Here is a 24,894-nt window from a genome sequence, read left to right on the forward strand (position 1 = left end):
CATGTGAACCTTTTGCTTCGGTTTTCACATTATGCATCCTATGGGCTTGTTTGCCATTTGGAGCATCTGTGATGACGAGCAACTGCTTTACTCTATTTATTTGTTTTCTTTGTGCTCTACTTGACATTTTTTTGGGAGGCCACTATCATATAGCTGTCGCTGTCAAAGGGTTTTGTTTTCTGAAATCTCAAATGGTGTGAGAAAATCATCACGTGGAAGCCTGTCAGCCTGTGGCGTTGCTACCTGGTTTATATACGCTGAGACCATTAGACGCGCTAGTTACACTGACTCTACTCTGAAAGTGTCTCCCGCCGCTGGTTGTTTACCTGGTTTTAAATGTGATCCAAAAAGATTCGCTTGCACAGCTCGATCCTCTGAGAACGACAGCAGGTGATACATTAAAAATTACTACCTCCGTTTTCAAATATTACCTCCGTTTTCAAATATTTGTCGTCAGATAGTTCATTTTTAACTAAATAACGACAGATAAAAAAGAACGGAGAGAATAAATAAAAAAGAACGGAGGAAGTATATCACTGTACTGATTTTACAGCAGGTAATCCATCAACTTTTGAAAAAAAAAACACATGTAAAGATTGCTACTTTGCTTCCGGGTCCATCCATGCATGTATGTATATAGGCAGTTGCCAATTGGAGCTGATACAAAGGTGTTGTTCCGGGTCCATCCATGTCCTAAAGGTGCTATCCATCCTTTCCATTGGTGCGCCATTTGGCTTTCGTGTCACTTGTTGCAAGTGGTGATGGGAAATCCATGTTCACCTAAGATGTGTCCCATCCCATACCAACACTTTGTGCCCTGCCATTTGTCTTCCTTGCCTGCAGGATAAGTGGCCCTAAAAACCCTAAGCTGCGTTTTTTTTCCCAGGGGAAGAGTGTAGAAACTAACGCGTCGTGATATTGTTGCGATGTGTGCTTTTTTTTTCCATGCTAAATTGCGTGAATTATGGACCGCCATGTCATTTTCGTACTCCCTTAATTCGTCACTACTTGCTTCGCTCTAACTCGCTGTCATTTACTCGTTAAAATTAAGCTGTAGACGACACTTGCTGACGCGTTCTTGGTCCTGGTCACAGAGCATGGAAAAGCCAGTGTGACGACGTATACGTAAAGAGAATGTTGGGTGGTAGAAGTCGTTTTCTCAGTTGTACCTATTGTATATTGGTCATACAAAATAATGTTTTACACTATAGATTGCACCGTTTGTATAGTGAAGTTTGAAATAAGAAGTGAGTGATAGAGAGTGAAATAGAGAGTTCGAATACACATCCTCTAAATAAGGAGTGAGATAATTATAGTGTAATAATACATGCATAATAGATAATACATGCATATAGTTCAGTTTTATAGCGTAATAATTGGTTCTTGGTGTACCAGTTTTTAATTAGTGTAATAATATATACATGCATCGTTGAGTTTTCACTACTGTGCTAACAATAGATAACAACTCTATCAACTGATGACATGCAATCAGTACACAACTCAAACAAGAGGTGAGGCCAACAACAAGACGCACAAAATGGCTGAGAAACACGTAGTACGTGTGACAGAGACATGGAGGTATATTCCAGAGAGAGTCTGCGATGACTTTCCACACAGAATAGAAAGACCAAGTAGCAATCTTTAGTTGCATTGGGTACACCGTCGTCGTCGTCGTCATGCATGACAAACACAAACCGGAGGAGAATGATGCGAGTTATTACAGCTACTAGCTAGCAACAGTGATCTAAACGCCGCCGGTTTCATCCCGGGATTAAGAAAGCAACAGAGATCATATGGTGGTTTTCAACCATATATACCTTGTTGATTTCGTCGCAATTCGTGTCCACGAGCACTGGTTGCCATCATACATATACTTTGGGTTCACACAATATAAGTTAATCCGCTGAGCTCTCGCATTACCATTTTATTATACAAAGAGAGTAAACTAATACACCACACAGAGGAACATGTCAAGTGAAAACCAATCCATTGATGCAAACCATGCGAACCATCACAAATAAAAACGAAGGCGTGGAAGAATTATATATATATATATATATATATATATATATATATATATATATATATATATATATATATATATATACGGCGACACTAAAATGCACCTGGGTGCATTCTCTATATTGAATGCACCCACCTGCAATAACACCTCAAGTACGCCTCGGCCTCCTGTATGCGCGCCTTCCTGCCCCCCGCCGCCGCGCGCCTCCCTGTCCCCGCGCCACCCTCTCCCCCACCGCCGCCGAGTGCCACCCTCTCCCCCACCGCCGCCGAGCGCCACCCTCTTCCCCACCGCCGTCGAGCGCCTCCCTGTCCCCGCGCCGTCGCGTGCCTCCCTGTCCCCGCGCCGCCGCGCGCCTTCATGTCCCTCGCATTAGGTGTGATTGCAACTGCTGTATAATTCTACCCAAAATATCTGTTAAAAATGTAAACACAATGATTGCAACTGCTGGTGTGTTGTAATTGCAACTGCTGGTGTGGTGTGGATGCAACTGCTGAGTTGCTCTGATGTGATTGCAAGTACTGAATAACTCTGGAAATTTTGTTAAAAAAATATGATTGCAACTGCTGGTCTGGTGTAATTGCAACTGCTGGTCTGGTGTGATTGCAACTTCTATATAACTATGTCCAAAAATTTGCTAAACAAACAATGATTGCAACTGCTGACTGGTGTAATTGCAACTGTTGGTCTGGTGTGATTGCAACTTCTTTATAACTATGTTCATTAATTTGTTAAACAAACAATGATTGCAACTGTTGTCTGGTGTAATTGCAACTGCTGGTCTGGTGTGATTGCAACTTCTATATAACTATGTCCAAAAATCTGTTAAACAAACAATGATTGCAACTGTTGTCTGGTGTGATTGCAACTGCTTTCTAGTGTAATTGCAACTGCTGGTCTGGTGTGATTCCAACTTCTATATAACTATGTCCAAAAATCTGTTAACAAAACAATGATTGCAACTACTGTCTGGTGTAATTGCAACTGCTGGTCTGATGTGATTGCAACTTATGTGAAGAGGTTGAGTCGTTCGTGGAGAAAGAGGGGCGTGGGCGGGAAAGTGAAAAGGTTCTGTCGGGAGCGGGCGGGAGTGACGAAGACGTGCGGGAGGGACGAAGACGACCTGGGTGGGACGGTTGGCTCGGACCTGGCGCGTAGGTTCGGCCTGGGTGCATTCTCTATATTGAATGCACCCAGGTGTAATATATAAAAACAGTATATATATATATATATATATATATATATATATATATATATATATATATATATATATATATATATATATATTGAAGAAAAAAGTCTTCCCACCTCAATTCTTACTTTGGTTTGCACGGTTTTTTATTATTGGGTTGTTTTACATCTGATATGTTTTCAATATATAAAGAGGTTGTAAAGGACACAAAAGTTACATCACACTACCTAGCTAGTGATGTGGTGCTTGACCATTTCAAGCCCACAGTGTTCATGCATGGATTTACATCTCTACCTAAAAGTTCTCATGAGCAAGAACGACATGAGCTAATCACCAAAAGGTGATCTATGGATGGCAAGGACCAAGTCAGAGGCGAAAGCATATACATATATATAAGCTAGCTGCAGGGGTACCTATCGGTGCCTTTTCTGGTTCTTTGTCCCGCGTCTTGGTACTGGAGTCGAAATATATATAATAACGCCAAATTGGTGCGTTGAAAACTATCACCTCATCTGATCAAGACCATGACATGATTCCTTCGGTCATGCATGCATCTGGGACATATGTTTTGTGATCAACCTTAAAACTTATCACCAACACGGCTATTCTATTTTCCGGTAGTAGTGTAGATATATACACTCAGTCGTCCCAAAATATAATTCGTTTTAAATGAATTGCGTATTTGCATGTATGTTTATATCTATTATTATTTAAATGAATGTGGCCGAAAAAAAATAAAAGAAAGAACTATATTTTAGGACGAAGGGAGTATCACATAGTTCCTCTTGTCCTGACAATCAATAATATATTAGAATTTTAGTTGTCCTAGATCAAACCAGCTTAAGGCCATATTTGTTTACTTCTAGGATTATATAACGATCCAAGTGCCATAAATACACATTATCCTTATCATTAACATAAATATCACAATTTCCAACCTCAAATATGTCATCACAATTTCCAGTCTATGCCAATTAATGACTAGACCAACACAACCAAATTCTCCTCCTTAGCTAAGCAATATAACTTTTACCTAGCAAAGAGATTAATAAGAGCAACAGCAAATTAACAAAATATCCATTCCCTCTCACTAGATCTCCTTGTCTCTCCCTCCATAATCCATATGTTGGGCACCGAAGCTGTACAATATATGCTAATCCGCCATCAACAACAGAGACAAGAGCAACAAAACAACGTAGATGAGCTGCCATGAACGCTAACGCAAGCTACAGAACTCAAGAAAAAGCCTCCTCTCCACTTTTCTCCACTCCCTCCTCTCCCACTATATATTGCAGTGGAGTGCGCTTGTTCATCATCTCCTCCCTCCACCGCGCTGAGCTCGATCGGGCTACTACATCCATGGCGAGGAAGCGCAAGGCCTCCGACTCCGCCGCGGGTATCGACGGCGTCCACTCGCTGCCACCACCGCTGGCTCTGGCTTCAACAGACGCGTGTGCATGGGCATCGTCGGGCGGTACTAGCATGGCCGCGGTGGCTGAGGCGGCGGCGGCGCAGCAGCAGCGGCGGGGAAGGAAGCGGTTCGTGGGTGTGCGGCAGCGGCCGTCGGGGCGGTGGGTGGCGGAGATAAAGGACACCATCCAGAAGATCCGCGTGTGGCTAGGCACCTTCGACACGGCCGAGGAAGCCGCCCGCGCCTACGACGAGGCCGCGTGCCTCCTCCGCGGCGCCAACACGCGCACCAACTTCTGGCCGCGCCCCTCGCCGGCTTCCTCCGTCGCAGTAGCCGCCGCCGCGCATCCCGCGCCGCCTCCTCCGACGCCGCCGCCGCTGCCGGGGCTGATGGGGTCTCCAACGCAGCCGCCGGCTCTTCCGTCCAAGGTCACCAACCTCCTGCTCCTGCGGCTCAGGGCCCGCAACAACCAGCAGCAGCTCCTCCTCAACGCCACCCCAGCTCGGCAGCAGGAGGCCGCGGCGGCGGCGCTGCTGCAGGGGCCGCTGTGCGCGGAACCGTACGGCGGCGGCGAGGAGTGCGCCTTCCAAGTCGACGACTTCTTGAGCTACGACTGCGGCAGCGACGAGAACAGCTCACAAGAAATAGAGGACGAGGAAGAAGAGGAGGAAGAGGAGGAGGAGGAGGAGCTGGACTTCCAGTTCATGGACCAGCAGACCGCGTCGCCGGGCGCGGGGTGCGAGGGCGGGCTCTGCTCGCCGTTCGAGGTGGTGGCGGCAGAGCTCGGCGGCGCGGTGGAGGCCGGCGGTGGCGAGCCGGCCACGGCCGTTCAGGAGCTGATGATGAGCAGGATGGACTACGAGAGGAAGATCTCGGCGTCGCTCTACGCGCTCAGCGGCGTCTCGGAGTGCATCAAGATGCGCCTCGGCGCCGCTGCCGGTGGCCACGCCGTGCGTGATCAGCTCTCCGGGCTGAGGGAGGCGTGCCGGAAGAAGCAGCGAGAGATAGTTCAGCAGCAGCACGAGCAGGAACCATCAATGGATACAGCAGAGGATGTCAAGCCGCCTCGTGAGGAGCGTTCACCCGGTGACGGCGCCCCGGAGGCGACAAGTTCGTCGTCTGAGGCGAGCCATGGTGACAGTGACGGCGACGTGCTGCTGTGGAGCTCCCTGGACTTGGCTCCCATCTGTTGAATGAGACATGGTTGATCAGCTTAGAGATTGGTTGAGTTTGTTATTCGTGTACTTCGTTACGTGCATGGCAGATCACTAAGATCAGAAAGCCCTGGTGATAACGTGCTTACCCATTTGTTTTATCTAAGGAATTCCTAGTAAATTATAGTTCATCAATATTTGCGTCTCCATCATGGAAATTCTAGAGTGGAAGACAGATTGAATTAGTATAAAAAGTCCATGGGTCCGCCAGTCAGTGGCACAATTCAAGCAGAAGCTTTTGCTCAGTACAAAGATGAACTTGGTACTAGAGTGCCGCAAGAAAGATTCAAAACCGTGCACCACGATCACCATTTTGAATTCTATATCGCTGACGAAAGTTTTCTTTCTGTGATCTATTTCTGCACAGTAGCGTTACACGATGCAGCACAATACACAAGCAGTCTGGGAAAAGGGAGCAGCAATAATCTGCCAATTCAGTGCCCCTTGCAAGTCTTTCACTGTACCGTGTGAAACTTGACAGAGAATTCAGATTGTTAGGTGGAAACTGCAGCTTGTCAGTCAGCCTTCCCTTGCTGACAAAATAGGGCGGACGGTCTCAGTGAAATCTTGGTGGAATCTCTGATCTGAAAATCTTTGTGCACGTTTCCTAGCCGCAGCTGCCATTTCTTGCCTCCCCGACTCTGGCATCCTCAAGACCTTGATAATCGCTTCAGTGAATTCCTCCTTCTCGGAGGCTAGAAATCCTGTTTGATGCCCATCCTCATCTAGCACGATGTCCATCATCGGTCCTGCCGATTTATGTGCTGAAAAAAGTATGGAAGACCCCAAGTGTTATGTTCCCAAGATTAAAGCGTGTATTTTTAACTGGTTCCATCAAATGATCCAGAACATGCATGTCCAGCCTCAACTTCAGTGCCATTTCGACCATGGCTTTAGATTTCCACATTACCTAGTATTTAACCCAAAAATCGAAAGGAATATGAAACTCAAGCAAATACTTACCAATTGGAATAGCTCCAGCTGCCATATACTCAACAACACTTATTCCGAAATGTTCATCTGTCATCGAATGGAGCCCAGCAATGGCACCCCCAAGAAATTGTACCAGGTCCCTGTTAAACAAATGATCCTACCAATTAACCCATAGAAAAACATCCATAGTGAGAAACTTTTTTAAGTGCTACGTAGGATACAGTACCTGTAAGAAATATCCTTGTGGAACTCCACAAGCTCATCTATGTGTAGTTCAGTGGACCTGTCCTTAAGCTTTTGTAGTCTGTCCAGATCCTCTTTATTCCGGCAACTACCGACAAATTGAATCTTTGGCTTAGGAAAGTCAGGGTCTAGCTTTTGAAGAGCAAGTGCAAATGCCTCCAGCTGAAGGCCATGGGCCTGGTGGAAGAGCAAGATAGATAAATGTTACTCTGAAGTGGGTGAATGGAAGTTAAGCTTTTATATTTAAATCTTGACTTTGGGATTTGATTTCAGGATTAGAGCTGCAGCCTGAGGTTGAGGATAAGCATATTTTCAGTGTTGCTCTAGACGGCACATACTCAGCCAAATCTTCATATGAGGGCTTGTTCCTAGGATCTGTGAGTTTTGGTCATTATAAATGAATATGGAAAACATGGGCCTTGCCAAAATGTCGTTTTTTCATATGGTTGGTTGCCCAGAAGAGATGTTGGACAGCTGATAGGTTGGCAAAACGAGGCTTGAATCACCCGGAGAAGTGTCCCTTATGTGAACAAGAGGAAGAAACTTTGTACCATCTTCTTGTGAAATGCTCCTTCTCAAGAGAATTTTGGTATCTTTTATTGAGGAAATTTGGTCTCTATTCGCTTGCACCACAGCCGGATGCAGATTCCTTCCTGGGCTGGTGGGAAGAGGTAGAAGGAGCAGTCTTTGGTCTTACCAAAAAAGGACTTGACTCTCTTCACATATTAGGAGCTTGAACTTTATGGAAGTATCGGAATAAATGTGTCTTTGATGGAGGGAATCCAAGTGTTTCTCTGAGTCTCAGAACTGCTGATGAGGAAAGAAGAAAATGGGAAATATCTGGTGCAAAGGGCCTCTCTCATTTGGCTGCACCCTTAGCAGATCTTTAGGGTGGCTTTTTGGTAGTTTGGTTTGTTTTCTGATGGATCTCTTTGTGTATGCCTGCTACTGGCCTCCGTAAGGAGGTTTTTTTGTATTTGGTCTTCTATAGAGCTTTTCTATCTGCTTAAAATATGATGGGACTCAGTTCTCCTGCGCACTCGGAAAAAAAAAATCTTGACATGATATACCTTTTCTGGGCGGAACTGTGCAACTGAAATAAGAACAGGAGGTGTTGTTGGTCTTTCCAGGGGAAGCATCTGCGTTGTAAACCAAAGGTTTCAGATGAAAACCAATAAAATTTTCTTTATTTTATTTAATTTAATGACGTATTAGGTTATCAGGAAGAATAATTAGTTAATTTGCTTCCAAAATTTGTTCAGATAATGAGCACATAACAGATTGATTAGGATTCATAAGAAAAGTTAGCAACACAGATGGCTGCAGTCTAGACATGCCTGAAGAGCAGAAGTATCGCATGGAGGGTACACCCTCTTAGTACGCTCTGGGATCTTCCAAATATTTGTGATGTGGGATCTTGTCCATGAGGAATTAACCATTACAAGATGCGCACATGAACCCACCAGACCATATAACCAACTGAATATGGTATAGTAGAGGATTTTACATCGGGATAGCCAAATGCTACAGTAGAATGAGTGCCCAATTAGTTTTCATGGTCATTATTGTTACATAAGAACAGAAAGATATAATGATTGATACATATTGAGAAACAAAGATAATTAATAGCTACGGAAACAGCAAAAGACATCTAGATTGCAAAAACCAATGAGTGGCAAAATAATTACTAGTTGAACATTACTTGATCCTATTAATCTAAATGTGACATCTTAAGAAGGACAAAGCATGTGTTAATAAAGAGCGTAGGATAGATTAAGACAGCACTGAGGACAAACATGCATGGTTAGCTAGCACATTATGGTGATTTTATCATGTTTTGCAATTTTTTTCTCAGATACAGTAATGCCTCTTGTTTTTTCCTGTATTAATATACTAGTGCACGATAAGAAGAGTTGAAACTAATCACTCTGAGCAGTGCATACCTCCCTGCGATAAGAGAATTGTTATTATACATAGAACTGCGGTGCTTAACACGTTCAACCATATCAGAACTGATTGTAGGGTAATGAGTATAGCAGATGACTTTGCAACCAAATAGCCGAGCTAGTGGATACGCAAAAGCATAGCCACTTGTATCAAAGTAAAACTGCGGGGTAAATTTAGTAAGGGCTTCCCATGCAAGATAAACAGAGCCAAGACTTTGCCCGATCATTGTGAAGTGGGGATACGTGCTTGCTTCGATCCACTTTCTCTTATTCAAGTGAACAACCTGAAAAATACAGCCCAAACAAATCGTTAACAGTGCTGGTATATCACATCTGCAAAAAGAAATTATTTAATTAATTTCATAAACACAATAGGGAATTGGAGTAGAAAGGTAACACACATTTCCCTCACTCTGAATATAATGATACTGGATTACATCCCTACATACACTGGACTTAGTTTAACTTTTTCAGACTGTATTTGGCATTATTGTTATTTAATTTCACTAACTTTATCAGCAATGGATTCAGACTATATCATTAATTTTACATGCGCATCTCAGGAACTGCCGGCTACCATTGTCTATTTTTTGTACCATAGAATGTATTTACACCAGCAATAACAACAACCAGTTGTGAATCAGGAAGCAATGATATACAGCCCCACGGTTTTAAAGTCGTCCGACTAATCGCGATTAGTCACAATTAGTCGGCCTTATCGCCGGAGTAAGCACGATTAGGGGCTTCGACTCGACTAGGGTGACTAGGAAGCGATTAGTCGTCCTAGTCACTGACTAATCACGATTAGTCGCCCGATTAGGGGTTATGTCCGACTAGCTTATATCTGTTTTGGGCCAGTAATTCGCTCTCTGTTCTATGGGCCGGCCCACCATCTTTGCAGAAAGTAGAAAACTTGTGTTGCCCTATCTGTACCACAGTAGCCGTCGTCCCTTCTCCAGCGCGCAGCTGCGCCCCCTCGGCTCCGGCGGCCCTCTGCTCCGGTTGTGCCCCCTCTGCTCTAGTGCGCGGCTGCTGCAGAGGCCTCTGCTAGAGCCGATCCCCTCTAGTGTGCGACGCTCGCCTCTGCTTCAGGTCCCCACCGGAGTCCACCCTCCAGTGCGCGTCCGTCCTCCACTAATCCATTCCACCTCCTCCATTAGACTTCTTCAGAGTGAATCAGTTTAGACTTCTTCTGAGTTCACAGTTCAGACTTTCAAAGTCTGTTGTTCTGCTACAGCTATAGTATATTGTTTTACTGCTGTCCTGCTACAGCTATAGTGTATTGCTTTATTGCAGTCCTGGTACAACTATAGGACGACTAGGCTCGACTAATCACGATTAATCACCTTCTCGGTGCTCAGGCGACTAGAGTCGACTAGCCGACTTTAAAACCTTGTACAGCCCCAAAGGTTCAAGTAGGAAGCAAGAATAGTGTACAGCATAATTCCACTACAAGAACATAACTCCTAACACAGCTAACAGCAGGTGCCAAGGAATACAGGGAGCCACGCGAAAAGTACGAGTGTTCCACCATCGCTGGATAACAGATTTTCTGGAGCAATATCATGCAGAATTGAGAGTCAGTATAAGTAAGCAGGCCCTAATATGAAGCGGATTTCCAAAGTGGCACAATGCTCAACTGAAATCACAGGGCACAACTAATCAGCTGCATTAACATCAGCCATTTCAACTTAGCCGATGCAACTTTGCACGACGTCAAACAGCGAGATCCATTTTTTTCTCTCTTTACTTACAAAGGAGGCAATCCCGACTGATCAGGCAGCACCGTACCTGCGGCGGGCGGAGGAGACGGACACCGAACCGGTCGAGAGCGCGTGCGGCGAGGGCCTCGGGCGCCGCATCGGCATCGCCGGTGTAGACAGCGCAGGGGAGGTCCGGGCAAAGCTCCTGCACGGCGCGCACCGCACACCAGAGCACGCGCTCGCCTCCGCCGCCGTCGTTGGTGTACGGGTGGAAGAAACCGGCGGCGTATGCGGGGTGGCGACAAGAGATTAGGAGGCGCCGAAGCGCGGCGGCGAAGAGGGCGGAGAGGACGGCGACGAGGCCTACCAAGATCGCCATGGACGCGACTGCGAGTCTAGTTGGGCTCTCCCGAGAAGAGAGTTAATTTTTTTAACGTTTGCAGAGCTTGGCCCATGGGCCAAGAATTGACTTACAAAAATAAACTTATGCAAAAGCATCTCCAAATAGTTATATAAACAACTCTCTAAATATGAATTTAAAAAGTTTTCTAGAAAAACTCTTATTCAACAGTTATGTAAATAAGATCTCTAAATTTACAAAACTCCCTACAAAATTCAATTTCATTTCTACATTTATCAACCTCGTCAGGCATCTCTAAATCAATGTTAGTGCTAAGTGAAAGGGAAATAGGGTCAAACCTTTTCCTAAATGATTTTGGTGGTTGAATTGACCAACACAAATAATTGGACTAACTAGTTTGCTCTAGATTACATGTTCTACAGGTGCCAAAGGTTCAACACAAACCAATAAAAAGTTAAAGTTAGGGTTCAAAAAGAAAGGAGCAAAACCAACCGAAGGCTGCCCTGGTCTGGCGCACCGGACTGTCCGGTGTGCCAGGGAGATCAACTCTGAACTGCTCAGCTTCGGGTTTTTGGAGAGCCACTCCGCTATAATTCACCAGACTGTCTGGTGTAGCAACGGACTGTCCGGTGTGCCATGCGGAGCAACGTCTATTGCGCCAACGATCGTCTACAAAAGTAAACAGTGAACGTGAACAGTGCGCGTACAGCGCGCGCAGAGTCAGAGCAGCACCAGAAGGCGCACCGGACAGTGAACAGTGACTGTCCGGTGCGGCACCAGACTGTCCGGTGCCCAAATCTGTCAGAGCTCCAAAGGTCGAAACCATCAGAACCCTAACGGTTGGGTGACGTGGCTGGCGCACCGGACAGTGTCCGGTGGCGCACCAGACTGTCCGGTGCGCCCATCGACAGACAACCTCATCAATCTTAGCATTTGCCATGATAATATCTCCAACCTTAGAAATGAGAATGCAAAATTAATTGCTAAGGTTGAGAAGTTAAATGTTTGTGATGATTCTCTTGTCAACCTCAAAAAAGATAATGCTAGTTTGACTTCTAAAATTGACAAGTTGAATAAATCACTTTCTAGCCTTAAGATTGAGAATGATAATTTAATTGCTAAGGCTAAGGATTTAAATGTTTGCAATGATTCTATTTCCAATCTTAGAAATGAGGATGCCATGTTACATGCTAAGATTGATGAATTAAATGCTTGCAAACCCTCTACATCTACTGTTAGCCATGTTTCCATTTGTACTAGATGTAGAGACATTAATGTTGATGCTATCCATGATCACCTAGCTTTAATTAAACAACAAAATGATCACATAGCTCAACTAAGTGCTAAAATTAATGAGCATAACTTAGAAAATGAAAATTTTAAATTTGCTAGAAGTATGCTCTATAGTGGGAGACGCTCTGGCATTAAGGATGACATTGGCTTCCAACAGAGAGACAATGTCAAGCTTAATGCCCCTAAGAAATTGTCTAACTTTGTTAAAGGCAAAGCTCCCATGGTTCAGGATAACGAGGGCTATATTTTATATCTTGTTGGTTATCCCGAACATAAGATTAGGAGAATTCATTCTAGGAAGTCCCACTCTGGCTCTCATCATGCTTTTATGTATAAGAGTGAGGCATCTAGTTCTAGGCAATCCACTCATGTTAAATTGCCTAAAAAGAAATCTCCTATTGCATCAAATGAACCTAATGTTTCTTTTAAAACTTTTGATGCTTCTTATGTGCTCACTAACAAATCAGGCAAAGTAGTTGTCAAATATGTTGGGGGTAAATACAAGGGGTCAAAGACTTGTGTTTGGGTACCCAAGGTGCTTGTTTCTAATGTGAAAGGGCCCAAGACCGTTTGGGTACCTAAGAACAAGGCATAAACTTGTTTTGTAGGTTTATGCATCCGGGGGCTCAAGTTGGATCATTGATAGCGGGTGCACAAACCACATGACTGGGGAGAAAAGGATGTTCTCCTCCTATGAGAAAAACAATGATCCCAAAAGAGCTATCACATTCGGGGATGGAAATCAAGGTTTGGTCAAAGGAATTGGTAAAATTGCTATATCACCTGACCATTCTATTTCCAATGTTTTTCTTGTAGATTCTTTAGATTATAACTTGCTTTCAGTTTTTCAATTATGCAAAATGGGTTACAACTGTCTTTTTACGGATATAGGTTTATTGTCTTTAGAAGAAGTGATGATTCAATAGCATTTAAAGGAGGAATAGAGGGTCAGCTATACTTAGTTGATTTTAATAGAGCTGAACTCGACACTTGCTTAATTGCTAAGACTAATATGGGTTGGCTCTGGCATCGCCGACTAGCCCATGTTGGGATGAAGAATCTTCACAAGCTTCTAAAGGGAGAGCACATTTTAGGACTAACAAATGTTCATTTTGAGAAAGACAGGGTCTGTAGCGCATGCCAAGCAGGAAAGCAAGTTGGTACCCATCATCCACACAAGAACATCATGACGACCGACAGGCCGCTTGAGCTACTCCACATGGATCTATTCGGCCCGATCGCTTACATAAGCATCGGCGGGAGTAAGTATTGTCTTGTAATTGTGGATGATTATTCTCGCTTCACTTGGGTGTTCTTTTTGCAGGATAAATCTCAAACCCAAGAGACTTTAAAGGGATTCTTGAGACGAGCTCAAAATGAGTTCGGATTAAGGATAAAAAAAGATTATAAGCGACAATAGGACGGAGTTCAAGAACTCACAAATAGAAGGCTTTCTTGAGAATGAGGGCATCAAGCATGAGTTCTCTTCTCCCTACACACCTCAACAAAATGGTGTAGTAGAGAGGAAGAATAGAACTCTACTTGACATGGCGAGGACCATGCTTGATGAGTACAAGACTTCGGACCGGTTTTGGGCGGAAGCAATCAACACCGCTTGCTACGCCATCAACCGACTCTACCTTCACCGAATCCTCAAGAAGACATCATATGAACTCCTAACCGGTAAAAAACCCAATGTTTCATATTTTAGAGTCTTTGGTAGCAAATGTTTTATTCTTGTTAAAAGAGGTAGAAAATCTAAATTTGCTCTTAAGGCTATAGAAGGCTTTTTACTTGGTTATGACTCAAACACAAGGGCATATAGAGTCTTTAACAAGTCCACTGGACTAGTTAAAGTTTCTTGTGACATTGTGTTTGATGAGACTAATGGCTCTCAAGTAGAGCAAGTTGATCTTGATGAGCTAGATGATGAAGAGGTTCCGTGCGTCGCACTAAGGGACATGTCCATTGGGGATGTGTGTCCTAAGGAATCCGAAGAGCCTCCATGAGCACAAGATCAACCTTCATCTTCCATGCAAGCATCTCCACCAACTCAAGATGAGGTTCAAGCTCAAGATGATGAAAATGAAGATCAAGAAGAGCCACCTCAAGAGGAGGACAATGATCAAGGGGGAGATGCCAATGATCAAGATAAGGAAGATGATCAGAGTCCAAGACTGCCTCACCCAAGAGTCCACCAAGCGGTACAACGAGATCACACTGTGAACTCCATTCTCGGTGACATTCATAAGGGGGTAACCACTCAATCTTGTGTCGCTCATTTTTGTGAACATTACTCTTTTGTGTCTTCTATTGAGCCATATAGGGTGGAAGACACATTAAGAGATTCGGATTGGGTGTTGGCAATGCAAGAGGAACTCAACAACTTCACGAGGAATGAGGTATGACATTTAGTTCCACGTCCTAATCAAAATGTTGTAGGAACCAAGTGGGTTTTCTGCAACAAGCAAGATGAGCATGTTGTGGTGACAAGGAACAAAGCCCGACTTGTGGCCAAGGGATATTCACAATTCGAAGGTTTGGATTTCGGTGAAAACTATACACCCGTAGCTAGGCTTGAATCAATTCGTATATTACTTGCCGATGCTACTTACCATGGCTTCAAGCTTTACCAAATGGACGTGAAGAGTGCCTTCCTCAATGGACCAATCAAGGAAGAGGTCTATGTTGAGCAACCTCCCGACTTTGAAGATAGTTAGTACCCTAATCATGTTTACAAACTCTCTAAGGCGCTTTATGGGCTCAAGCAAGCCCCAAGAGCATGGTATGAATGCCTAAGAGATTTCCTTATCACTAATGGCTTCAAAGTCGGTAAAACCGATCCTACTCTCTTTACTAAAATTATTGCAAATGATTTGTTTGTATGCCAAATTTATGTTGATGATATCATATTTGGGTCTACTAACAAATCTACTTGTGAAGAGTTTAGTAGGATTATGATTCAAAAATTCGAGATGTCTATGATGGGAGAGTTGAAGTATTTTCTAGGATTTCAAGTCAAGCAACTCCAAGAGAGCACCTTCATCAGCCAAACGAAGTACATTCAAGACATACTCACCAAGTTTGGGATGAAGGATGCCAAGCCCATCAAGATACCCATGGGAACAAATGGGCATCTCAACCTCGACACAGGAGGTAAATCCGTAGATCAAAAGGTATACCGGTCGATGATAGGATCTTTACTCTATTTATGTGCATCTTGACCGGATATTATGCTTTCCGTATGCATGTGTGCAAGATTCCAAGCTGATCCTAAGGAAGTTCACCTTAGGGCCGTGAAAAGAATCTTGACATATTTAGTTCATACACCTAAGTTTGGTCTTTGGTAACCCAAGGGATTCACCTTTGATTTAATAGGTTATTCAGATGTTGATTGGGCAGGGTGTAAAATTGATAGAAAGAGCACATCAGGGACTTGCCAGTTCTTGGGAAGATCCCTGGTGTCTTGGGCTTCAAAGAAACAAAATTCAGTAGCTCTTTTCTACCGCCGAAGCCGAGTATATTGCCGCAGGCCATTGTTGCGCGCAATTGCTTTGGATGAGGCAAACCCTTAGTGACTATGGCACAACTTTAGCAAAGTCCCTCTCCTATGTGATAATGAGAGTGTAATCCGCATGGCAGATAATCCCATTGAACACAGCCGCACTAAGCACATAGCCATTCGCTATCACTTTCTGAGGGATCACCAACAAAGGGAGGATATCGAGATTGCTTATGTTAGCACCAAAGAACAATTAGCCGATATCTTTACCCATTAGATGAGAAAACCTTTACCAAACTTAGGAATGAGCTAAACATTCTTGATTCTAGGAATTTTGATTGATACTTTGCACACATAGCTCATTTATGTACCTTTGATCATATCTCTTTTATGCCTATGACTAATGAATTTTCAAGTATATTCTTATGATAAGTCATAGATTGAAAGGGAAATGGAGTACTCGGCGACGACAAGGCTTCCACTCCACTCTATCGTATTATTTACCCTTCGTCGTCACTCCGCACCGCTCTCCACATTGGTATAATCCTTCACTCATATATTGTTTGCCAAAGGGGGAGAAAATTTAAAAAGGGGGGAGAGAGTATTAGCCCAAAGCAAAAGGACCGCACCACCACTCCAATTTCAAAATTTTTCGAAACAAGTTTAAGTTTTAAAATGTTCTTAAATTGGTATCTTTGAAATTAGTATTCCTCTAAGAAATTTTATCTCAAATTGATATCTATATTTTAAAGAGGAGTTTTTTTCAAAATTGGTATCTAAAAAGTTTGACAATCTTTGAATTGATAAAACCCTCTTGAACACTAAGAGGAGAATTTCTTTAAGGGGGAGTTTTGTTTAGTCAAAGGAAAAACATTTGAAACAGGGGGAGAAAATTTCAAATCTTGAAGATGCTTCTCGAAATCTTATTCATTTACCTTTGACTATTTGCAAAAAGACTTTGAAAAAGAATTTCCAAAAGAATTTGCAAAAACAAAACAAGTGGTGCAAGCGTGGTCCAAAATATTAAAAGAAAGAAAGCAATCCATGCATATCTTATGAAAGTATTAATTGGTTTAATTCCAAGCAACCTTTGCACTTGCCTTATGCAAACTAGTTCAATTATGCACTTATATAATTTCTTTGGTTTGTGTTGGCATCAATCACCAAAAAGGGGGAGATTGAAAGGGAAATAGGGTCAAACATTTTCCTAAATGATTTTGGTGGTTGAATTGCCCAACACAAATAATTGGACTAACTAGTTTGCTCTAGATTACATGTTCTATAGGTGCCAAAGGTTCAACACAAACCAATAAAAAGTTAAAGTTAGGGTTCAAAAAGAAAGGAGCAAAACCAATCAAAGGCTGCCCTGGTCTGGCGCACCGAACTGTCCAGTGTGCCACCGGATAGGGAGATCAACTCTGAACTGCTCAGCTTCGGGTTTTTGGAGAGCCACTCCGCTATAATTCACCGGACTGTCCGATGTAGCACCGGACTGTCCGGTGTGCCATGCGGAGCAACGGCTACTGCACCAACGGTCGTCTGCAAAAGTGAACAGTGAACGTGAACAGTGCGCGTACAGCGCGCACAGCGCCAGAAGGCGCACCAGACAATGAACAGTGACTGTCCGGTGCGGCACCGGACTGTCCAGTGCCCCAATCTATCTGAGCTCCAACGGTCGAAACCATCAGAACCCTAACAGTTGGGTGACGTGGCTGGCGCACCGGACAGTGTCCGGTGGCGCACCGGACTGTCCGGTGCGCCCATCGATAGACAACCTACCCAATGGCCATTTTGGTGGTTGAGGCTATAAATACCCCCCCCCCCAATCACCACACTTCAAGGCATCCAAGCTTTCAGCCATTGCATTCAATACAAGAGCTCTAGACTTCACTCCAAGACACAATCAAGAGATCAAATCCTCTCCCAAGTCCAAAATCACTCCAAACACTTAGTGACTAATGAGAGAGAGATTTTCGTGTTCATTTGAGTTCTTGTCACTTGGATCGCTTTTCTTCTTCCCCATTCTTGTTCTCAACACCTTTGTAATCAAAGCAAGAGACACCAAGTTGTGGTGGTCCTTGTGGGGTCTATGTGGCCCATTTGATTGAGGATAAAAGCTCACTCGGTCTAGGTGACCGTTTGAGAGAGGGAAAGGGTTGAAAGGGACCCGGTCTTTGTGACCACCTCAACGGGGAGTAGGTTTGCAAGAACCGAACCTCGGTAAAACAAATCACCGTGTCATCCGCTTTCATTTGCTTGTGATTTGTTTTCGCCTCTCTTTCGGACTCGACTTTATTTCTAACGCAAACCCCGGCTTGTAGTTGTGCTTAAAGTTTATAAATTTCAGATTTGCCTATTCACCCCCCCCCCCCTCTAGGCGACTTTCACTAAGTCTATTGAGAAAAGTATAATCCAGTCACTGTTTCGCGTCGCCCATCGTCCTATTGATCATAAATCCAACTCTAGCTCTTAGACGTCTTGACGTCGTTAGCATCAGACTACCTCTTGTGCCGAGGCACCGTCAGATCACATTCTATGCTTTCTTCATGTCGTCGTCGCAATCGTATGGCCTTTTATCGACAACTCTGACCTTCTAAGATGTCAGGAAGTTTGTTGATACTGATTTTTATCGTCAGATCAATTAAAAATAGAAAGTAGACCCACTTTTTTTACGAACAACTTTAAAAAATAATAACCAATAAATAGAGAAGTATTTGAGCGCAAACATTTTTTTACTCTTCAAAGTGTTTTAGCAACTTCCTAAATCAGTAATTTTGGGTGCTAAATTTACATAACTATTGAAGATGATCTTAGTCAGCTGTTTTGTACTCCCAACAATCCATTTTGTGCGTCAAAGTCTAGGAAATCACTTGTCCGCCATCGAGTTCATGTCCGAATGTGAGTGATGCAGTTTGAATGATTTAAGTTGTGAAAAAGATAAATTGATCACCCTTGTTTCACAAGTCTGAATATGACCCATTTCAAAATTTAGAGGAAACGATTGATTGTGATTCAACTGAAGACAAGCCCGATCATTTCTCAGATAGATGCCCAAAAATTGCCATAAGTGCCTCCCTAGTGGAACCAAGAAACCCATAATTGCTTTATATAGCCCTAGGATTGCAGGGTGAAGACAAGCCCTTGATGAATCTGTCAACACAAGCATGAGGGAGGCCTCCTCATATGGCACTTTCTTCTTCTCTTTCTTAGATGTCTCGGCAACATTCTTGATATCATCACATAGAGCATCCTCCTCAACTTGCACAAGTGTGTCGGCATCCATGTCAATGGTGTCTACATTAACATGGATCCCAAGTGGTTCATTGGACCCCATAGCAAACCTACCAGTTGCTACCTCACTACCAAAGATGGCTTCCATGGTTGTAACTATAATGTACTATAGGAGTGTTAAGAAATTCAGGATCTTTTGGGCGACGCTGCAGTTAGTGAATAAGATAGAGGTCAGCATAGACATACATTTGGTATGAACAAGTGTTGGAATGTTGGGCATATCCTAATCTTGCAATGACCATCGTAATGCTCCTATTCTAAGGTGATCATTAAATTTGACTCATTCCAAAGACCACCACTAATGTCTTTAAACTTGCTAATCCAACCCACTTAGCCCTCCACTTACGAAGGTGGTTCTACACTTATGTGCAACTCATAGGGACCACAACAAACTCTACGAGGTCTTTAGCAACAACATCGCAGTGAACTTAATTGAAGCCCTTGTTTGTTTTGAGGCCCTCACTAACAAGGTCAACAAAATGCCTCGAAATGAAACTAGGCCTAGCAGTATCTTAGTGGAGCTTAGTGTGGGCCCCATTATTGTTATTGTTGGTCACTTGTTTTTTTATTCCTTCAAGGTATCAAAAACAAGGCAACACAATTAAATCAAGCTTCATCTTCATCCTCTAGTTCTTCTTTCTCAGAGAGAAGATTGATTAAAGGACGAAGATGAAGGAAATGAATGAAAAGGATGTAAAGAACATTTAAGATAGATCATGTGTAAAGTAAAGGTAAGACACACAATTTAACCTTATGAGATATTACTTCCTCCTCCTTTTTATTGTTTAACAAAAGTGAAAGGGAAATTGGGTTAACCATTTCCTATAATTAAATTTAGTGGTTGATCGTCAGCACAAACACTTGGACTAACTAGTTTGTCTAGAATTCATGTATTACAGGTGCATAAGGTTCAACACAAACCAATAAAAGAATCAAGTTAGGGACACAATTTTAAAAGAGCAAAAGGACTTGAGTGTGATGAGAATTGGCGCACTGGACTGTCCGGTGTGCCACCGGACAGTGTCCGGTGCACTAGGACCGTACAGATGTCAACCAACCACTCTCGGGAATTCCAGGGCGCGCTCCGCTATAATTCACCGGACTGTCCGGTGTGCCACCGGACTGTCCGGTGAGCCAGTGGAGCAACGACTCTCTGGGACCAACGGTCGACTCTGACAGATGAATAGTGTCACGACAGAAGTTAGAGCAGGAAGTCAGAGGGGCACCAGACTATCCGGTGCCGCAAGAGGACAAAGCTCCAACGGTCGACTCGGCTCCGAACCCTAACGGTTGGGTGACGTGGCGGCGCACCGGACAAGGAACAGTGCATGTTCGGTGGCGCACCGGACTGCCCGGTGCGCCCATCGCCAGCAGCCTCCCTAACGGCTACAAAGTGGTTGGGGGCTATAAATACCCCCAACCACCACAACCTTTGGCATCCAAGTTTTTCTAAGATCACATTCAATACAAGAGCTAGTGCATTCACTCGAAGACACATTTCCAAAGATCAAACCCTCTCCAAGCCTAGAATTCAACTCAAACATTGACTTGTGAGAGAGTGTTTTCGTGTTCTTTTGCGCTCTTGTTTCTTAGATTGCCTTTCTTCTTTCTCATTCTTATTCTCAAGTGACATGTAAACAAAGCAAGAGACACCTAAGTGTGTGGTGGTCCTTGCGGGGTCTTAGTTGCCCGATTGATTAAGGAGAAGGCTCACTCGGTCTAAGTGACCGTTTGAGAGAGGGAAAGGGTTGAAATAGACCCGGTCTTTGTGACCTCCTCAACGGGGACTAGGTTTTTAGGAACCAAACCTCGGCAAAACAAATCATCGTGTCACTCGCCTTGATTCTTGTTTGATTTGTTTTCCACTCTCTTTCAGACTTGAATTTAATTCTAACGCTAACCCCTGACCTTAGTGCTTGCTTAAGTTTATAAATTTTAGGTTTCACCTATTCACCCCCCCTCTAGGTGACTTTCAATTGGTATCAAAGCCAGTGCTTCATTAAGAGTCTAACCAACTCGAAGTGATGTCTGGAGATCACGCCAAGAGGGAGATCATGACCGGCGACAAGTCCGCAAGCTCGGGGAGGACTCTCTCAAGGGAGTCCAACAACAAACACAAGGAGGAATCCTCTTCCTCCATCAAGTCGCATCGGATGACAAGAAGAAGAACATGAAGAAAGTGGTCTACTGCGAGACCGACTCTTTGTCACCCTCCACATCGAGCTCCGAGTCATCCACCGCTTCTAAGCGCCATGAGCGCAATAAGTGTAGTAAGATGCCCCTACGTTATCCTCGTATTTCAAAGCGCGCTCCATTACTTTCTATACCCCTAGGCAAGCCACCATATTTGTATGGTGAAGATTATTGTATGTGGAGTGATAAAATGAGGCACCATCTAACCTCACTCCACAAAAGCATTTGGGACATTGTTGAGTATGGAGCGCAGGTACCTAAGGTGGGGGACAAAGACTATGACTCGGACGAGGCCGCCCAAATTAGGCACTTTAACTCCCAAGCCACGTCTATACTCCTTGCCTCCTTGTGTCGAGAGGAGTATAACAAGGTGCAAAGATTAAAGAGCGCCAAAGAAATTTGGGACGTCCTCAAAACCGCGCACGAAGGGGACGAGGTGACCAAGATCACCAAGCGGGAAACGATCGAGGGCGAGCTCGGTCGATTCGTCCTCAACAAAGGAGAAGAGCCGCAAGCAATGTACAACCGGCTTAAGACAATGGTGAACCAAGTGCGCAACCTCGGGAGCACCAAATGGGATAACCATGAGATGGTCAAGGTTATTCTTAGATCCCTCGTATTTCGTAATCCTACTCAAGTTCAATTAATACGTGGGGATCCTAGATATAAACTAATGTCTCCCTTGGAGGTTATTGGCAAGTTTGTGAGCTTTGAGCTTATGATCAAAGACTCCAAACACATCGTCAACTTGGAGCAAGGCACCACCTCCACACCCGAGGTGCAACCCGTCGCATTCAAAGCGATGGAAGAAGAGAAGGAGTCTACATCAAGTAGGCTTCCAATAGACGCCTCCAAGCTTGACAACGAGGAAATGGCGCTCATCATCACGAGCTTCCGCCAAATTCTCAAGCAAAAGAGGGGGAAGGACTACAAGTCCCGCTCTAAGAAGGTGTGCTACCGGTGTGGTAAGTCTGGTCACTTTATCGATAAATGTCCAATCTCTAGTGAAAGTTACAGGGACGATGACAAGAAAGGAAAGAAAAAGGAGAAGAAGAGATACTACAAGAAGAAGGGCGGCGATGCCCATATATGCCGGGAATGGGACTTCGATGAGAGCTCCACCGACTCCTCTGACGAGGACCCCGCCAACATCACCGTCAACAAGGGCATCCTCTTCCCCAACGTTAGCCACAAGTGTCTCATGGCTAAGTGAAAGGGAAATAGGGTTAACCTTTTCCTATAATTAATTTTGGTGGTTGATCATCAACACAAACACATGGACTAACTAGTTTGTCTATAATACATGTTTTACATGTGCATAAGGTTCAACACAAACCAATAAAAGAATCAAGTTAGGGACTCAATTAAATGGAGCAAAAGGACTTAAGTGTGCTGAAGAATGGCGCACCAGGGTCGTACAGGAGTCAACCAGCCACTTTCGGGAAAACGAAGGCGCGCTCCGCTATAATTCACCGGACTGTCCGGTGTGCCACCGGACTGTCCGGTGAGCCAGCGGGCAACGACTATCGAGCGTGCAACGGTTGACTCTGATAGCAGGAACAGTGAGCTACAATGCGCGGCAGAAGTCAGAGCCGCTAAGTCAGAGGGCACCGGACTGTCCGGTGTGGCACCGGACTGTCCGGTGCCGGAAGAAGACAAAGCTCTAACGGTCGACTTCGCTCTGAACCCTAACGGTTGGGTGATGTGGCGGGGCACTGAACAGCGCACAGTACCTATCCGGTGGCACATCGGATTATCCGGTGCGCCCATCGCCAGCAGCCTCCCCAACGGCTACCAAATTGGTTGGGGCTATAAATACCCCCCAACCACCACAACTTTAAGCATCCAAGTTTTCTGAAGATCACATTCAATACAAGAGCTCTAGCATTCACTCCAAGACACAATACAAAAGATCAAATCCCCTCCAAGTTCCAAATTCATTCCAAACACTTAGTGGCTTGTGAGAGAGAGATTTTTGTGTTCATTTGAGTTCTTGTCACTTGGATTGCCTTTCTTTTTTCCCATTCTTATTCTCAAGTGCTTTGTAAACGAGGCAAGAAACACCAAGTGTGTGGTGGTCCTTGCGTGGTCTTAGTGACCCGTGAGATTAAGGAAGAAGACTCACTCGGTTTAAGTGACTGTTTGAGAGAGGGAAAGGGTTGAAATAAACTCGGTCTTTGTGACCTCCTCAATGGGGACTAGGTTCTTTGGAACTGAACCTCGGTAAAACAAATCACCGTGTTCACTCGCCTTATTTCTTGGTTGATTTGTTTTCCCTCTCTTTCCGACTTGAATGTAATTCTAACGCTAACCCCCGACTCTAGTGCGTGTTTAAAGTTACAAATTTCAGGTTTCGCCTATTCACCCCCCTCTAGGCGACTTTCAATTGGTATCAGAGCCCGGTGCTTCATTAGAGTCTAACAACTCGAAGTGATGTCGGGAGATCACGCCATGAGGGAGATTATGACCGGCGACAAGTCCGCAAGCTCGGGGAGGACTCTCTCAAGGGAGTCCGACAACAAACACAAGGAGGAATCCTCTTCCTCCATCAAGTCGCATCAGAAAGGTGATAAGAAGAAGAAGATGAAAAAGGTGGTCTACTATGAGACCGACTCTTCGTCACCCTCCACGTCAAGCTCTGAGTCATCTGTCGCTTCTAAGCGCCATGAGCGCAAGAAGTGTAGTAAGATGCCTCTTAGCTATCCTCGTATTTCAAAGCTGCTCCATTACTTTCCATACCCCTAGGCAAACCTCCATATTTTGATGGTGAGGATAATTGTATGTGGAGTGATAAAATGAGACATCATCTAACCTCACTCCACGAAAGTATTTGGGATATTGTGGAGTATAGAGCGCAGGTACCTCAAGTCGGGGACAAAGACTATGACTCGGATGAGGCCACCCAAATTAGGCACTTTAACTCCCAAGCCACGTCTATACTCCTCGCCTCTTTGTGTAGAGAGGAGTATAACAAGGTGCAAGGGTTAAAAAGCACCAAAGAAATTTGGGACGTCCTCAAAACCGCGCACAAAGGGGACGAGGTGACCAAGATCACCAAGCAGGAGACGATCGAGGGGGAGCTCGGTCGATTCGTCCTCAACAAAGGAGAAGAGCCGCAAGCCAAGTACAACCGGCTCAAAACCATGGTGAACCAAGTGCGCAACCTCGGGAGCACCAAATGGGATGACCATGAGATGGTCAAGGTTATTCTTAGATCCCTCGTATTTTGTAATCCTACTCAAGTTCAATTAATACGTGGGGATCCTAGATATAAACTAATGTCTCTCGAGGAGGTCATTGGCAAGTTTGTGAGCTTTGAACTTATGATCAAAGACTCCAAAAAAATTGTCAACTTGGAGCAATGCGCCACCTCTACACCCGAGGTGCAACCCGTCGCTTTCAAAGTGACGGAAGACGAGAAGGAGTATACATCAAGTAGGCTTCCAATCGACACCTCTAAGCTCAACAACGAGGAAATGGCGCTCATCATCAAGTGCTTCCGCCAAATCCTCAAGCAAAGGAGAGGGAAGAACTACAAGTCCCACTCCAAGAAGGTGTGCTACTGGTGTGGTAAGTCCGGTCATTTATT

General features: G+C 44.3%; 2 protein-coding genes across 2 annotated transcripts; one reads left to right on the forward strand and one right to left on the reverse strand.

The window, feature by feature from the left end:
* The first annotated feature begins 4,480 nt into the window (after window positions 1–4,480).
* LOC100383396 (uncharacterized) lies at window positions 4,481–5,973 on the forward strand. Its single transcript, NM_001176051.1, has one exon. The coding sequence runs from the start codon at window positions 4,575–4,577 to the stop codon at window positions 5,817–5,819; it is 1,245 nt and encodes a 414-aa protein (NP_001169522.1). The 5' UTR covers window positions 4,481–4,574; the 3' UTR covers window positions 5,820–5,973.
* Window positions 5,974–6,001: 28 nt separating this feature from the next.
* On the reverse strand, window positions 6,002–11,098 carry LOC100274516 (uncharacterized). Its single transcript, NM_001148873.2, is given in 7 exon segments — window positions 6,002–6,604; window positions 6,804–6,913; window positions 7,000–7,193; window positions 8,087–8,155; window positions 8,354–8,540; window positions 8,960–9,246; window positions 10,754–11,098. Coding segments are annotated over 7 exon segments (1,383 nt in total). The 5' UTR covers window positions 11,045–11,098; the 3' UTR covers window positions 6,002–6,359.
* Between the last annotated feature and the right edge of the window lie 13,796 nt (window positions 11,099–24,894).

The sequence above is a fragment of the Zea mays genome, chromosome 1 (assembly GCF_902167145.1).
Source record: "Zea mays cultivar B73 chromosome 1, Zm-B73-REFERENCE-NAM-5.0, whole genome shotgun sequence".
Taxonomy (NCBI): domain Eukaryota; kingdom Viridiplantae; phylum Streptophyta; class Magnoliopsida; order Poales; family Poaceae; genus Zea; species Zea mays.